The sequence below is a fragment of the Pollachius pollachius genome, assembly GCF_949987615.1.
Source record: "Pollachius pollachius genome assembly, chromosome: 3".
NCBI lineage: Eukaryota > Metazoa > Chordata > Actinopteri > Gadiformes > Gadidae > Pollachius > Pollachius pollachius.
This window is the reverse complement of record NC_136936.1, coordinates 44120108-44135161: the sequence shown is the minus strand read 5'-3', so window position 1 is coordinate 44135161 and position 15054 is coordinate 44120108. Positions and strand designations below refer to the sequence as shown.

At 44.5% G+C, this 15054-nt stretch overlaps 1 protein-coding gene across 3 annotated transcripts; it reads left to right on the top strand.

Moving 5' to 3' along the window:
• The first annotated feature begins 2696 nt into the window (after positions 1–2696).
• Positions 2697–14644, top strand: LOC307072547 (immunoglobulin-like domain-containing receptor 2). Of its 3 annotated transcripts, XM_079731876.1 has the most exons (10): positions 2697–2820; positions 4718–5044; positions 5888–6011; positions 8784–8836; positions 9976–10122; positions 10560–10742; positions 11080–11175; positions 11729–11930; positions 12244–13159; positions 13655–14644. In XM_079731876.1, the coding sequence occupies exons 1-10, from the start codon at positions 2781–2783 to the stop codon at positions 13688–13690; spliced, it is 2124 nt and encodes a 707-aa protein (XP_079588002.1). In that variant the 5' UTR covers positions 2697–2780; the 3' UTR covers positions 13691–14644. The 3 variants fall into 3 exon arrangements, with proteins under 3 accessions (XP_079588002.1, XP_079588003.1, XP_079588004.1); XM_079731877.1 differs by lacking the exon at positions 8784–8836 and having other exon boundaries at positions 5888–6007; XM_079731878.1 differs by lacking the exon at positions 11080–11175.
• The last annotated feature ends 410 nt before the right edge of the window (positions 14645–15054 follow it).

Below are 15054 nucleotides of genomic sequence, written 5' to 3'. Positions count from 1 at the left end.
GTTAGAAATTGGGTGCGAAAGGCTTTTGTTGTTGACAGTGATATACCCCACTCTTCCCTTTAAAACCTTGTGTTGTCTACGTTTTTGTTATAGAGGATGGAGTCCTGGCTCTCTTTAATATTTCAAAGGAGGATTCTGGGTTTTTCGTCTGTACTGCAACCAATCGAGTTGGTCATGACAGCTGCAACCTCACCCTAGCGGTGCTTCCCAGTGAGTGCAAAAATTAACTTGATTGATTAGTATTTATTGGTAATATGAGTATTATGTTACGAATTGGATGTCAGTTGCGACACTGTTCTACGCAAACGATTACAGATTATTCCGAAAGTTGTCGCCAGAGTCCAAATGGAAAATTTTGAGATGACCACTTTAATGTTTTTCTTTCTTTAGCCACTATGAAAGTTGGGGCAACGGCAGGCATCATTGGAGGAATTGTAGCAGGTCTCGTCATCCTCGGCATTGTTATCTACTGTTGCTGTTGTAAAAAGGATAAAAAGGACAAGCATGTTGAAGGGTACGTATGAGTTCCATTTAATGGAATGGGAAACACAAAGCACCGATCCGCGGGAAACACAAAGCACCGATTTAACGGGCCTACCCGTTATGGCATCCTCTTTGACTAGATGACTTGTCTGTGTAAACTTATACTCTCTGCTCTTTTTGGTACAATTTTGTGCAAAACCTTCCGCTTTGTGCTTTGCTTTTTGCTATAACTATTTTGAAGAACATTGTTGTTTCATGCCATGACTGTCTTTCTCCGTCAGTTCTCCCGGGGACGTGGAGTTCCAAGACCAACCCTCAGTTAGAAACCAATATTGGGATGACCAATCAAGCACCTTGACTAAGCCATACGTTGAAGAGTCAGACCACTTTGAAGAGAAAAGTGTTCGTGATCTGGGCAGCCACAACGACAACCGGGCTGGGACAAGCGTGTTGGAAGCTGAACACCACAGTTATAATGAGGATACACCAAATGAATATGGAAACAGTAGTGAAGGCATTCGTGGACGTCTTGACGAAAAGCGTGACTTCTCTCGGGGAAGTCGCGATCGACTTGATGACCAGGATGAAATTCGTGGAAGTCGCAATCGGCTTGATGATCATCCCGACCGCTATCGCGGAAGTAGCGACCGCCTTGATGACCAACGTGATCGTTATCGTGGAAGCCGCGACAGACTTGACGATCAACATGATGACATTCGGGGAAGTCGCGACAGACTTGACGATAAACGCAATCGCTATCGTGGAAGTCGCGATCGGCTTGACGACCAAAAAAATGAAATTCGGGGAAGTCGAGACAACCTTGACAATACACAAGATCGTTATCGTGGAAGTCGCGATCGGCTTGACGACCAAAATGATGAAATTCGGGGAAGTCGAGATAACCTTGACAATACACGAGATCGCTATGGCAGTCGCGATCGTCTTGACGATAATCGGGATCGCCGCTATGGCAGTCGTGATAACCTTGATACACAATATAATCGGCATGGTGGAAGTCGCGATCGCCTTGGTGAGGGTAGGCCTAGTTATGATGCCTAAAATCTAAAAAGCATTAATGACAGCTTTGATCATTAATCATATGCCAAATTTTCAAAAACAAATAAAATATTATACGAATTTGACATGTTTGCATGTAATTAGCATACATATTAACCTTTTTTATATTGTGATACTTTTGTGTTGTTGGAAATCATCATTAGGCTTTTATGTCCTTTGTATATGTCAGCATATTTCTATAGATTTTAGCACTAGAAAATGAATGAACTATTAATATTACCTCATTTGAAGTCAACAATGAGAGAACCTCAGAAAGACAGAACATCTTGCTGCATAACACATTTTCCAGGACCTAAATAGAAGCATAACTGTGTTTTATATCCGCAATTTGCAGGTGACTGGTTTTAAACTATAATTTATTTCAATTTCTTTCAAATTTTCAAAACATATCCTGAGTAAATCAATACTGTTTTGTGCATATGCTAAACAACTAGGTAGGATAGTAGCCTGCCATAAAGTGCCATTTTGCATAAAAAAATGACACTTCAGAATCAGTAGAACTATATGTGCATAAATAGCCCATAGCAACAAGTAAATTGTTGAAATAGGCTCTATAAGTTCCATAATGTAATGTGTGATGTCTATATTGTGCGCTTTTGATATCCTTTTTTGTTGTTGTTGTTCTGTCTGTGCCATTGTTAATCAATTAAGTAAAACTGGGTGTACCTATTAATTACCAATTTGTACGTTATTGGTTATGTAAATCAAATAAATCGATTTCAATAAATATTTACACTGACTTCCATATTATGAGACGTATCTTGTTTAAATGTTAAACTTCCACACACAGACACACACCGCACACACACACACGCACACACACACACACACACGCACACACACACACACACACACACACACACACACACACACACACACACACACACACACACACACACAAACATAGCATGGATGACTCCCCTCGTGTTCTTCATTGTTTAAAGTTCAGTATTTAAAAAAAATACAAGTCAAGGGTAGGTCTATATTTATTAAATGAAACGCAACTGATGACAGTATGTTATCTGGCCTTAATAAAATGCAAATACATTGTGGACACCCACTTGTTATTATTCGCGCTGCTTACCCGTCGCTATAGTGGTACAATCCCGTTAGTCGCAGTTGATTTACTGCGCCGTTGCAAAGACTGGAGCAAGTAACCAAGCCGTCAACAAGTCCCATCATGTGGACTGTTTGTACTGCACTGTAAAACGGACGGTAAAATGAAGTTTTGTCGTTTGGCTGTGTTGATATGCGTATTGGGTAAGTTTTACTCAAACTTTGAGCTTTTTCTATCTTTGTGAAGCAGAGAATCGATGGGCAACTTGTGGGGCGATCACTGCAGATCCGCGCTTCGGTCGACTCAAAGGAAAAGACGATGGCTTACTTTTTATTGTGTTTTAACAAAAAACTATTAAACAAGACCAGCGCGTCTTTATTGGTGGTTATTTTAATTGGTCTAACGTTAACCGTTACCTATTATTTCCAGAAGGAGATTAAGATACATTTTTGTATCGTTTAGATAGCCTACGTCTAAACTATTTAAATTGGCCAAAGTGGGGTAAACTAACTGCTATGCGTTTTTGTTTTACATGCTTTTGAGTCCGAAATGTTAAAACTACAGGGCCGCCTTTTGTAAGGCAGGAAATGGGGGAACTGATAGGAGGAAAAGCCGAAAGGTTTCTCAGGAAACATGGAGCGTCCTGTGGGTGCTTTGACAAATGACTCAGAGACGGAGAGTCAAGTGCCCGAGTCCACGTTAAATCTGCGGGAAACCAGGTCACATACGTAGTACTCTACCGGCTTCACGTTATATTCCTTAGATAAGTTGTTATGTTATCTAAAGTTGTCTGACGAAATTCAGCGTCTTATAATCTATTAAGCGCTAAAAGGCATACCTACACACCTGTTGATTCACGTGTCATGATGTAAAAGACAAAAAGAGTAAGCCTATAGAATAAATTAGTTGTGATTGAAACACAGCAGACATGATGACTCATATTTATCTGAAGGGGGAGCGCTCACCTCGACGGTGCTATGCGGTTCCGCTTTTCTTTTTTGCTGAGATTTACCATGCAACGGTTGCTTTTAAATCCTCGCATGTAATTGGCCAATGAGACTCAGCTGGACTTGCCAAGCGAATCTCATTGGTTAGAAGTCTCGTGCACCTTCTCCGCTCTACATTCTTAGATTCGGATGGGGGGGGGATTTTTTTTCTTTCTGCGAAGCCTTAACAATGGTCTGACCCATGAACAAAAAGACAAAGGGAAGGCAAGAACTAGGCTGACATTTGAGGAATGTAGGAGTCCGGTCCCTGCCATATTTACTATATGTTTGTGTTATAAACTATGGGCTACACAGGCACAAGCAAGCTTTGTAACACAGTTATAAAGCTAAGCACATTGGAACGACATTTGACTATTATTTTGATAAATATGACACACTGTTTGTGTTTCTATGACGAGAGTGGGTCAGAGGAATTGCCTTTGTTTGGATTTCCGGTCTTCGGGACTTATTTATACTAAAAACCCTGCCCCACCCTATCCTACATGAGTACTACCAACATGTTGAGACTTTAGCCACAAGCCCCCAACTGCTGCCGGTTATGATGACAACCCCCTGCTGCTTTGCAGAGCGCCCCAGCCCCCTTCAAATAGTGGAATTTGACCTCTGTGACCCTAGCATTAAGCAAGAGAATCCCCAATTCCTGTAGCTCTCCTCCTGTTTCATAATCTTGCACGGCATTGCTATGTTGTTTGCACACATACAGAAAGACACATGTGTATGCACACTCACGCACATGTTTCTTTTGTATGACATGATATGATACTGATTGATGACGAAAAATAATAATAATAATAATTAAAGGAAAACTATGATATTTAAGTTCTGTTTGTTGAATTGTAAAGTGGAAGAGAAGGGGGCTCTTACTTCAGAGGGTCGCTGTGTTCACTCGGCTAACAAGCTCTGTTTCTTGGTTGATAAGCACATCTCCTGAGCCTTGTAAGCACATGGGACATATATCTCCATGGATCAATTACAATTATTATTCCTTCATTTCTGTTGAATACATTTTTAATCAAGTGTTCTGTTTTATTTCTATGTGTGTGTGTGCGTGTGTGTGTGCGTGTGCACGCGTGCGTACACGCACATGCGTCAGTCTGCGTGTGTGACGGCGTGCACGTGACGGTGCAGGAGAAGCAGCAGTTTGCCATGCTCTTCCAGACGGTGGTCTTGCCGTGCCAGTACCACACCGCCTCCACCAAGACGCCGGTGGTGCAGTGGTGGTACAAATCCTACTGCCGCGACCGTACGCAGGAATCCTTCTCCCCCAGCACTCTGGGGGCGATGGGCTCCGCCCTCGGTGCCCAGTCCCACCTGGAGTGCTCGGATACCAGCCGCACGGTGCGCATCGTGGCCTCTGGCCAGGGACCCTCCATGACCCTGGCGGAGCACTACAAGGGCAGAGACATCGCCATCGTTGACAGTAATGTTCCCAGTTACTTTTTGTGTGCAAAAGGTGCCCTCTCTTAAGGCTTAGTTACGGTTGGACGTCGACGCAACGCAAGGGGGTTTACGGACCCATTACGTCCTTGTGGAACCTCCTTGCGTCCAGCGTAAGGGCCTGACATGCGCCTCCAAAAATGTTTTACTTGCGTCAAGGTGACGCAGCAGCAAGGGCTGTGATTGGTCCGCCAACGTAAACCAGATGCAGAGCTAAAACAGGTTCACGACTGCGTCGAAACGACTGCGTGGTCATTGCGTTGCGTCGACGTCCATCCATAACTAAGCCTTTAGGTGTTTGTGAGAGTAAGACAGTAAAACCCCAGAACAAATGCCTATGTCTCCTCCGTGTGAGCTTGTAAAACCATTGTGTGCGTATCTTTTGATGTATCAGCACTGCGTGAAGCACTTGGCAGGAATTACAGTGGATCGGTGCTTTGTGTTTCCTGATTCATAAATATAGCCCTTCCTTTGTCTCCCATCTCACAGAAGAGCGGTCACTATGCACACCTTATCACAGGCCTCCATTCTCTCATTCAGATGTATTCACGTTGGGGCTTTTGCGACCCGTGACCACCCATCCCATTGAGACACATGTTTTATAGCCCTGGCATATCAGTAGAAAACAGGGCATCTGGTCTAGGTGAATTACAGTTATGGGGAGCCAAACATTCAATTCCCTCATAAATGCATCAATTTGTTTAAGCGTGTGTATGTGTGTGTTTTTGAGCGCACGTGAGTGCATGTGTATATATCGTGTGTGTGGCTCCCTGATAGCAGAGCAGTTGACTCTATGATTTATGGTTATCCTCTTTCCTTCCCCCAGAATCGAACTTGCGGATCGGTGAGCTCCAGTGGGGCGACAGTGGAGTGTACTTCTGCAAAATTGTCATCCCAGACGACCTGGAGGGCAAGAATGAGGGCCAAGTGGAATTACTAGTGCTAGGTAGGTCAACAACGCAGAAAACACTATCAAACCTACAGAGCTCAAAGCTAGGCAAATTAGGTTCTCATCATGACTTCAACGACAAAAAGCTATATAGCCTCAATGAGTTCAGCCTGTTGAATAAACAACAGCATACATATAAGCATTGGTAACAATACAGGAAACAAGGCATAACTTCTCCCCTCTCCATTTTTCTTATCCGGCCCAGGCTCTGTGCCGTCTCCAAAGTTCACAGTTCAAACAGACTGCTGGATACATGGATCAGTATTTGGTTGCAAACATTAGATTGGGTGTGTTTAGAATATGAGGTAACACTTTACAATAAAGATATAAATTAACCATTAATTATCATCTGCAGTAATAAGCATTGTTATATCTCAATAGCATAAGCTTCAGGGTTAAGGTTCGGGTTAGAACCAACCCTATTAAATAATGTATAAATCGATACCATTGTTAACATGTGTTATGTTAAGGCATTGTTAACACCATTATCCCAGTTAACATTAACAGCATTAGTAAATGTTTACTGGAACATTAGTCAACTGATGTTACCAAATATATGTATTTTTAACAAGAGTAAAAAATGATGTGGTGGATTTTGACTTCAGTCATGCTCACATTCATGAGAGACAGTTGTTTGGTTAGCTTATCTTTTAGAAACATGACTTATCTTATCTTAGCCGGAGACCCATTTTGGTTCAGCCAAAGTAAATTAGAAACAATATCATCTGTATCTGGTTAAAGAGCTGACAGTAGAATGTGTTAAATTACACCACTAAGACAAATATATATATGAGATTAGTATAGAGAGAAGTATATATATATACAAGCCTAGCACCAGGTAACAACTTTTCTTAAGTATTTTTTCATTCAGTCAAAGTTACCAAAATGTTCATACATGTAAGCTGTGTGGCTAAGCTATTGTCAGAAACGCAAGTCACTCCCTAAGCCGTTACCATGGCAACTTTATTTTGGAGGGAGAGCCAGCTCTGTTTGAGGGTTACTGGTGTAGACATTCAACCGATACAGAACATATTCACTGGGGTGTTTGAATGCCAAATAAGCCACAAGAAGCAAATTGGCTCTCCTCCAGAAAAGTGATCATCGTTAGAAGGTTTCTTCTTAATTTAAAGGAATGTTGTTGTAAAAGATTGCGTTGGATTATAAGCTCCTCCTTTTCTCTATACTAATCTCATTACAATCAGCTCAGAGGAGTGAGGGAGGGAGGGGGAGAGAGAGAGAGATAGAGAGACAGAAACAGAGAGACTGAGACAGAGAGTAAGGGACTGGTTTGGGGTCGGGGGAAGGTTCACCTGAAGGATATTAAAACGGACAGGGTTTGTAGTATTAGTGCTAGTATTAGTATTGGTGGTACTCCAGTCCAAAAGCGAGTACGGTTTTGTTTCAGTGTTTCTTTTAGTGCTTGTTTTGCACCTTAAAATCTAATCAACAATGAACTTTCAGCCATTCTCTTCCCACATTCTTAAGTTTATTATTCTTCCTCTTCCTCCTATCTGGTGCCCTTTTCCAGAATATGTCATACTTTTCCCTTATTATTCTCTCTCTCTCTTTCTCCCTCTCTGTCTTGCTCTCTGTTTTTTCTCGGGATCTCGAGATTTGCTCAGCCTGATGGTATTTAGTTGGAAGTGCCAGACAGCCAATGTGTCAAGATAAATGGTGGGGGTTTCTATTTTGTCAGTATGCGAGGGCAGGACTTTTGCTTACCATGGCAACTGCCTACTCAGCACGAACGGCCTGTCTGCTGTGCTGTGGGCGTTTGGTACACTCTTATTGGAGTCAGATGTATCAGACGGGCTGGGCGGCTTAACTTTAATAACAGCTTCCTGAAGACACCTGACTAAAACACATACTGAGGAAGACACGGGTCTGGAAACCTCTAGTTATCGGCGTAAGACCTGCACTTACAGCTCCTGTCTACTCAGCTGTGTGTGTGAGTGTGGGCGTGTGTGTGCGACATGTTCTAAAATGAGTTTCTTGTCATGGGCTACTTTTGTAATGGGAACTACTCTCCATTTCGTATTTCTGCCCAGCACTTCTTTGGTATATCGAACTCTTCCCCTTTTTACGGACGTTTACTACTCTTGTGAAAGTGGCTACACTTTCTCTCTGTCTGGACACATACACAAAGCACACAAAAGCCCCATTGTTTCCCCGATGATAGGTCTTGCATGGCTCTATTTTGATGAGCACCGTGCGTAAATGAGTCTCCCAGAATGCCTCAGTGCAGCACTTGCCCCAGTTTCCATGGCACTCTCTTTGTGCCCACACTCCAATGTTCTCCCGATGCCCACTCCACTTTCTCGTTTGCCCACATTCACGGCTTACATGGTTTTCTATTGATGTGTGTCAATGCACATGCTAGTGTCAATGTGAGCCTGCATTCATGTGGTAATTCCGTTAGTGAGTCCCATGTTTCGTGGGTTAAGTCATAACAACCAGCTAGATACAATGACAGCAAAAGTTAAATGATAGGCTTTTTCCCACAGAATCCACCGATAAACATTTATACGTCTAATAGAGCTTTTTCCACATCAACAATGTTTCAATGTTGATTTTTCCACTAACACCGATCTAGTTGATCAATGGATTCCGGTCCCTGGTTGTGTACTCTTTTATCATCACCTACTGACTACTGTCTTTTGCATGAGCAATGAATCGGCCACACCGTTTCGACAAATCTGTCACCCTGCCGCTCTATCACGCTCCTGCTTCCTGCTTCTCTCACCTGCTGCCCTCTTTCTCTCTCTGCAGGTAGGACAGGTGAGCAGCACGATATCCTACCTGAGTTTGATGTGGAGATTATGCCAGGTACGGCCCCCTCACCCTCCTGCCTCTTTATCTCACCCTCTCTCCTTCTCTCTCCCACGCTGGCACCCACTGGCTTCACTAATGATTGTGTCTTCTTTGACAAACTCTGGCCAATCAAACACCTCTTTGGTTGACAAACACTCAATCTCGGTGGCAAATGGAAACTGTACTGCTTTATTTATTTGTCTTAATTTGTCTGCGCCTGTGCCCTTCGTCTGATTACCACACAGCGGTGGAATATATGTAATATATATGGATTTTTCTTACACTGTTTGATCGCATTTAAATTAATATTCTGTTGAAATCTATTCATACGCTTTCCCTAAAAGATTGGGCTAAAGGAACTCCTCCGAAAATGTGTGTTCACATGGCACAGGGAGATGAATGAACTGTTATTAGTTACTTTGGACACACCCTGAGAAAGAATGTAGATAGGAGTCTGAATACTAGAGAGATGCGATAAGAGCAGATGGACAGATTTTGTAGAATTACCCACATGTTGCTTTAATTCATGTTTGGTGTGTGTGTGTGTGTGTGTGTATGCACAATGTGTGAAATTGTAATCATGTGCTTGTGGATTTGCTTTCGTCATATTTTTTTATATCTTTAATGCTGTGTTATCTGTGTCTGTGAGCAGAGAAGGCAGCTTTGAGGATTTTCTGAGGTGTATGTTTGATGATGGTAACATGAATCATGAGCATGCCTTCATGATGAACACATTACAGTTTTAAATTCTTGTGAATAATTGGTCATACTTCCTCGAATAAGACCTCACTAGATTACAGTAATGGTATCTGATTACTTGAAGGGAAAAATACGTAGACATCTTATCTGTGTATGTATGTCTTATCTGTGTACGTGTGTGTGTGTGTGTGTGCACGCCTGTGTGTGTGTGTGTGCGTGCGTGCGTGCTTGTGTTTTTGTGCCCCTGTGTCTGCCTGTGTATTTGTGTGTGTGTGTAACTGTGAGTGTGTCTGTCTTTGCGTGTGTGTATCTGTGCGTATGTGTCCGTGCGTGTGTGTGTCTGTGTGTGCGTGTGCGCGTGCATGCGTGTGTGTGTGTGTGTGTTTGGGCATTGAATAAGGCATTTAGCGTCTGCTAAATGCCCTAATTGTAATTGTAATTGTGTGTGTTTCCAGAATGGGTGTTTGTTGGATGTGTTGCCCTGGGCAGTGTCCTCTTCCTGTTGATGCTGGGCGTGTGCTGGTGCCAGTGCTGCCCCCACTCCTGCTGCTGCTACCTCCGCTGCTGCTGCTGTCCGGAGACCTGCTGCTGTCCACGCCACTGTGGGTAGTCACACGCACGCACGCACGCACGCACGCACGCACACACGTACGCAGGCACACATGCACACACAAATATATAGAGTTTGTGCCATATCCCCGATTTTTATTCTACCTCTTTTGAGAATCAATGGCTTCGATATAAAACACTAAGATCTATCCATGAATATTTAGAGATCCAAACAAATGGAATAACTTAATAAAGCAGTAATACTTGAAAGTAGTGCAATACCATTACACGCAAACACAATTTAGGAAAACGGCAGTGCCTCATATAGATGCACAGACACACATGCACCAACACACAACACATAAGCACAAATATGCACACACACACACACACGGCTTCATTTCCTCATTCCATTGTAAACCTGGATATCTGCTGCAAGAAAAAACTCAACATCAAATATTTGTCCTCTTTCGCTGTTCCCTTCACGCAGTGTACGAGGCGGGCAAGATGGCGAAGACTGGCCAGCTGCCCCAGACCCTCCAGCCGTCCCAGGTACCAGTGTACCCCTACTACATCCCTGGGGTCCCCACCCTGGTCCCCCTAGCCCCTCCGGCCCGTGCAGAGCCCATGCAGATGTCCTCTTTTCCCTCAATTGAAAATAACCTAGCAGCAGGTAGGTGTGAACAGTTGTCGACAAACGACAGACCACACGGTGTCATTGGCCACCATGGTAACCATCATTAACTCCCATCCCATTTCTTTGTTTGTTTTCCTAACCTTAGTTCATTAATGCCCATTGACATGTTGGCCTGCCTCGGCGCTGTGTGTGTTTTCCTAGTCTTTATGGATACCTCAACGTGTCTACCTGTGCATGTTTTCTAACGTATGTTTTGCCTAAATGTGGGCATGTCTGTACTGTAGACTAAATGTCGCATGTATGTGTGTGTGTGTGTGTGTCCTTGCCTTTTTTACGGCCCTGTGTGCATGCATGTGCGTGTCCATGTCCACAGCGAGAAGTGGTTATCGGCACCAGGCCAATGAAGCTCTGTACCGTGTAGAGAAGGAGCTGGCTATGTTCCCCTCTGCAAAGATGGTCACACTCCAACGTAAGACTACGAAGGACTAGGGAGCAGCTCCACACATAGACTGTGTGACGGCATGATGCTTTGTGTTGGTGTTGGGTGTTTGTGTTGATCTAACGTTTCTTTTGTTTGTGTTTGCGTACATTCAACATCATCCTCATCTCGTTTTCACATTCGTTATTGTGGAACTTTGATGGCTTCTGTCCTTGTGGAAACAATTGTGAACGTGATTGCCTTTGTTAAGATGGCAGTCCCTGTAAATGACAATAGACTATGTGTCTCTACGTCCTACATTGGTACATTTGTTCTATGTAATATAATACAAAGATATAGTCACTAGGCTTATCAGACATCATTAAAAGCCTGTTACAGGAAATAACTTGATATGGCTATACTACTATAACTACATGTTGTCCACTCAAAACAATGGATGACCCAGTTTTACAGTGCACATGTCTAATGATTTAACCTTTCGTACTTTGGGACGGTTAGTGTATGGTATTGTAACATAAATCGAATCACATATAAAACAGTCTGGTTTCTGTACGTCCTCATCATTTAATTCCTGTCCGAACAGCCAGTAGCCTATCAGAGCTGAGCTCACTCCATGAAGGAGGGAACGTGGATTTCAGGCACACCTATCAGACGGTCCAGATGAAGGCGCTCCCGTCCATAGTGGACCTTGACGACCAATCAGTTCACCGGGCGGCTCCGCCCACCCAGGGTCGCAGGGGGAGGCGGCTCAGAGGCAACCAGTCGGACAACGAGCTGGACAGAAGGTCAGCTCCCTGTGGACATCTTCCAGCCGAGTGAACCACCATCTGGAATTATGAGCTCATTAACACCCCCCAGTTGATACCCCTTTTCAGATTTTATACATTTAAAACATAGATGAATAGGTCAACAGGCCAATCACTTATTATTAATTATCATATGGGAAGGGGGGAAAGCCTTAGAGGAATGTGATGAAGTGTGGCCAATCAGCTATTATTAATTATCCTATGGGGGAGGGAAGCCTCACGGGAATGTGATGAATTGTTGTACCAGCTCTTCCGTAATCGTGGCTGTGTTGTGGACTGTGGTGTGACGCAGGTGGAATCCCCGCTCGGAGCACCTGCAGAGGAAGACTCTGGGCAGCAGAGGGCGCACCGGCTCTCTGGACGAGCTGGAGGAGTTTGCCCGCTCCTACGGCGGCACACGGGCCGGCCGAGGGGATCCCCGGGACCGCGACTACGACCGGGACTCCCCCGGCGGCGGTCCCCCTCGCCGTTTCCGCCGTGAGGAGTACGAAGACGACGACGGAGACTGGCGCCGGCGCAGCCCGTCCCCTTCGCTGGAGAAGAAGAGGAGGGGCACGTGGGACAGCGACCGTCCTTCGCGCCCCTCCGACCGCCGCGCTCGCGACGACCGGGGCTACGACGACGGCTTCCTGAGCAGCGTCCTGGACAGCAAGGTCAGGGGTCGGGCGGGGCGCGGTGGGGGTGGCGGGGGCAGGCCGGAGGAGGACAGCGATACCCCCTCCAAGGGCAGCTCCAGGGGGAAGGGCAGCGACTGCTACTACAGCCGGTCGTCTAGCAACCGTCCCGAGGAAGAGGACTCCCTGCCGCCCTACTCGGAACTTGAGGAGGAGAGGTACCGCAGGGCCGAGGTGAGCTCGGACCGGTACCGTGTTGTGGAACCGCCCAGCAAAGAGCGATATCGCACCATAGAACCGCCCAGCAACGAGCGGTATCGCACCATAGAACCGCCTAGTAACGAACGCTATCGCAACGGAGAACTGCCCAGTAATGAGCGGTATCGTGCCGCGGAACCGCCAACCCGGGAGGCTCTTCGCACAGCAGAACCCTCCGGCAACCAGCGGTACCGCACCATAGAACCGCCCGGCACCGAGCGGTACAGGACAGCCGACCCGGACACGAGGCCGTTCTCTTACCTCCCAGCGCCCCAGAGGGGGCCGCACCACGCCCTACCGGGGGGCCGGGAGGAGCTGGACAGGAACCGGAACCTGGTGAGTTACTTGTAATACCAAAGAAGGCCTCTGGCTCAGCCCTGGTTTCTGTGGATGGAAGATCCAAACACAGCTCTGAATACGTTAGACGTGTTGACCGGCATTCTTAGGTTGTTGTACGTGCTCCCTGGATTGAATGAATGATTATTTTGAACTGGTTGCATATATGTGGACATATATGTATCCTCTTTCTGACTTCTCTCCTAACCCATTTCCGTTTCAACGCATTGCAACTAATAAACTTTCAATTTTAACCAGGGGGCTGAGGTTTCAGCACAAAGCATGTTACAGTGTCATTCCAACACAAATGGGCGACATTATTGCATCGTATCATATCATATAATCATATCATATCCAATAGGCTACATGCTCGTGTTGCACTCCATATCAATATCAGTATTAACATGACCTGAATAGACTGACTCCACTAACCCAGCATGTTCCTCAGGGCTGGTCTCTCTAACATGTGGCTCTCCGTGTGTGCTTCCCATACAGAGCCATGCACTGAGCCGAGACAATCTAATAGTGTGACGATGCAGAACAGCGTGAGTCCCCCCCCCCCGCTTCACACCCCATTGCCATCCATCACCTTTAAAGACTCTTACACCAAGCAGTCAAAGCATCTTCTGTGTGCACTCATGAAGAAGCTAACCGTTCACTTAACATGGAAAGCCCCATGGTGAAGGAAACCAAGGACCGTCGCCACTTGAAAAGACTCTGGCAAGGAAATCAACGGAGATGGAGGGACACCCATGAGGAACGAATGAGAACCGCAATATTGTGTGGAAAGACTTTTGTACGGCAGAGTGAAGGGTGTACGCGTTATGACTGAGGAGTTATGTTGATAGCACCTGCCTATAGGTATTTATATGAATGATATGTAGGGGATTTTTTCTGCAGTTCGGAGGTTGCTCTTATGGTCCTCTTAGATCAGCAGCGTAACGAATAAACAATAATAATGCCATTGCCAAGGTGAGTGCCATTCTGTACCGGTGCCCAGTTGTCCTGAATCATCCAATTTGTTGCCAATTTTGTATGTATTTTCGTATGCATTTTTTTATTCCATCACATTCCTTGTGTTGTGTTAGAGTCAGCAAAAAGAGTTCACCGCACTTTGATCTGGATTGTTCTACAATATTTTTTCAGTTCAGTTTGTTTCTCACTTAATTTGCCACAGCTCAGGTTTACTCTGTTCATGCATGTGTGTGTTTGCGTGTGTGTGTTTGCTTGCGTGCGTGTGTGTGTGTACACAAACACATGTGAGTGAGTGTGTGATAGACTGTGGGTGACTGAGTGCTTTTCTTTGTGCTATATATCTGATGTGCTTTAGTACTTTTTGTAGCCAGTATGTATCATTGTATGGTCATATATATTGAAATGCACTGAAACTATCCAAACCCATTTGTTGCATTATGAACATATACAGGCCTCTAGGCTATTCCATGGGCTTGGAGTTTGTGCCATAGCACATTTTTGTATTATATTTGCTTGGAAAAAAATCAATGCCTTCGAAATAAAAAACTGATCTATTCATAAATGTCTGCGTATGTGTGTGGTCACTATTCCTGATAATATTTTGATAATGTGTGTTTACCCTGGATAATAAGTATGTTTTCTTATCGTCGCTTATCAAAAATATACAAAACAAAACAAACACTTCACTGTTCTACCAACCTTAATTTATACAACTGTACAATTTCACAATATGGCATGTACCCCTCAATAACAATTAAGGGAAAACAATTATGTAATAACATAGTAACATATTTTATTACATTTCCCAAATGCTATTGTTAACTGAAACCTACCATAGCAGGTCAATAATAAAGCGGTACAAACAAAAATGCATGAGTGACTTTTTCCCAGACTTTCTCACAATATTAGGGAAAAAAATT

What these genes read in the sequence shown, in the direction of transcription:
- LOC307072547 (XM_079731876.1), top strand. Translation starts at nt 2,781, where the DNA reads ATGAAGTTTTGTCGTTTGGCTGTGTTGATATGCGTATTGG. An exon ending in TGTGTTGATATGCGTATTGG is followed by an intron (nt 2,821 to 4,717) that starts GTAAGTTTTACT and finishes CACATGCGTCAG; the next exon opens with TCTGCGTGTGTGACGGCGTG. An exon ending in AGACATCGCCATCGTTGACA is followed by an intron (nt 5,045 to 5,887) that starts GTAATGTTCCCA and finishes TCCTTCCCCCAG; the next exon opens with AATCGAACTTGCGGATCGGT.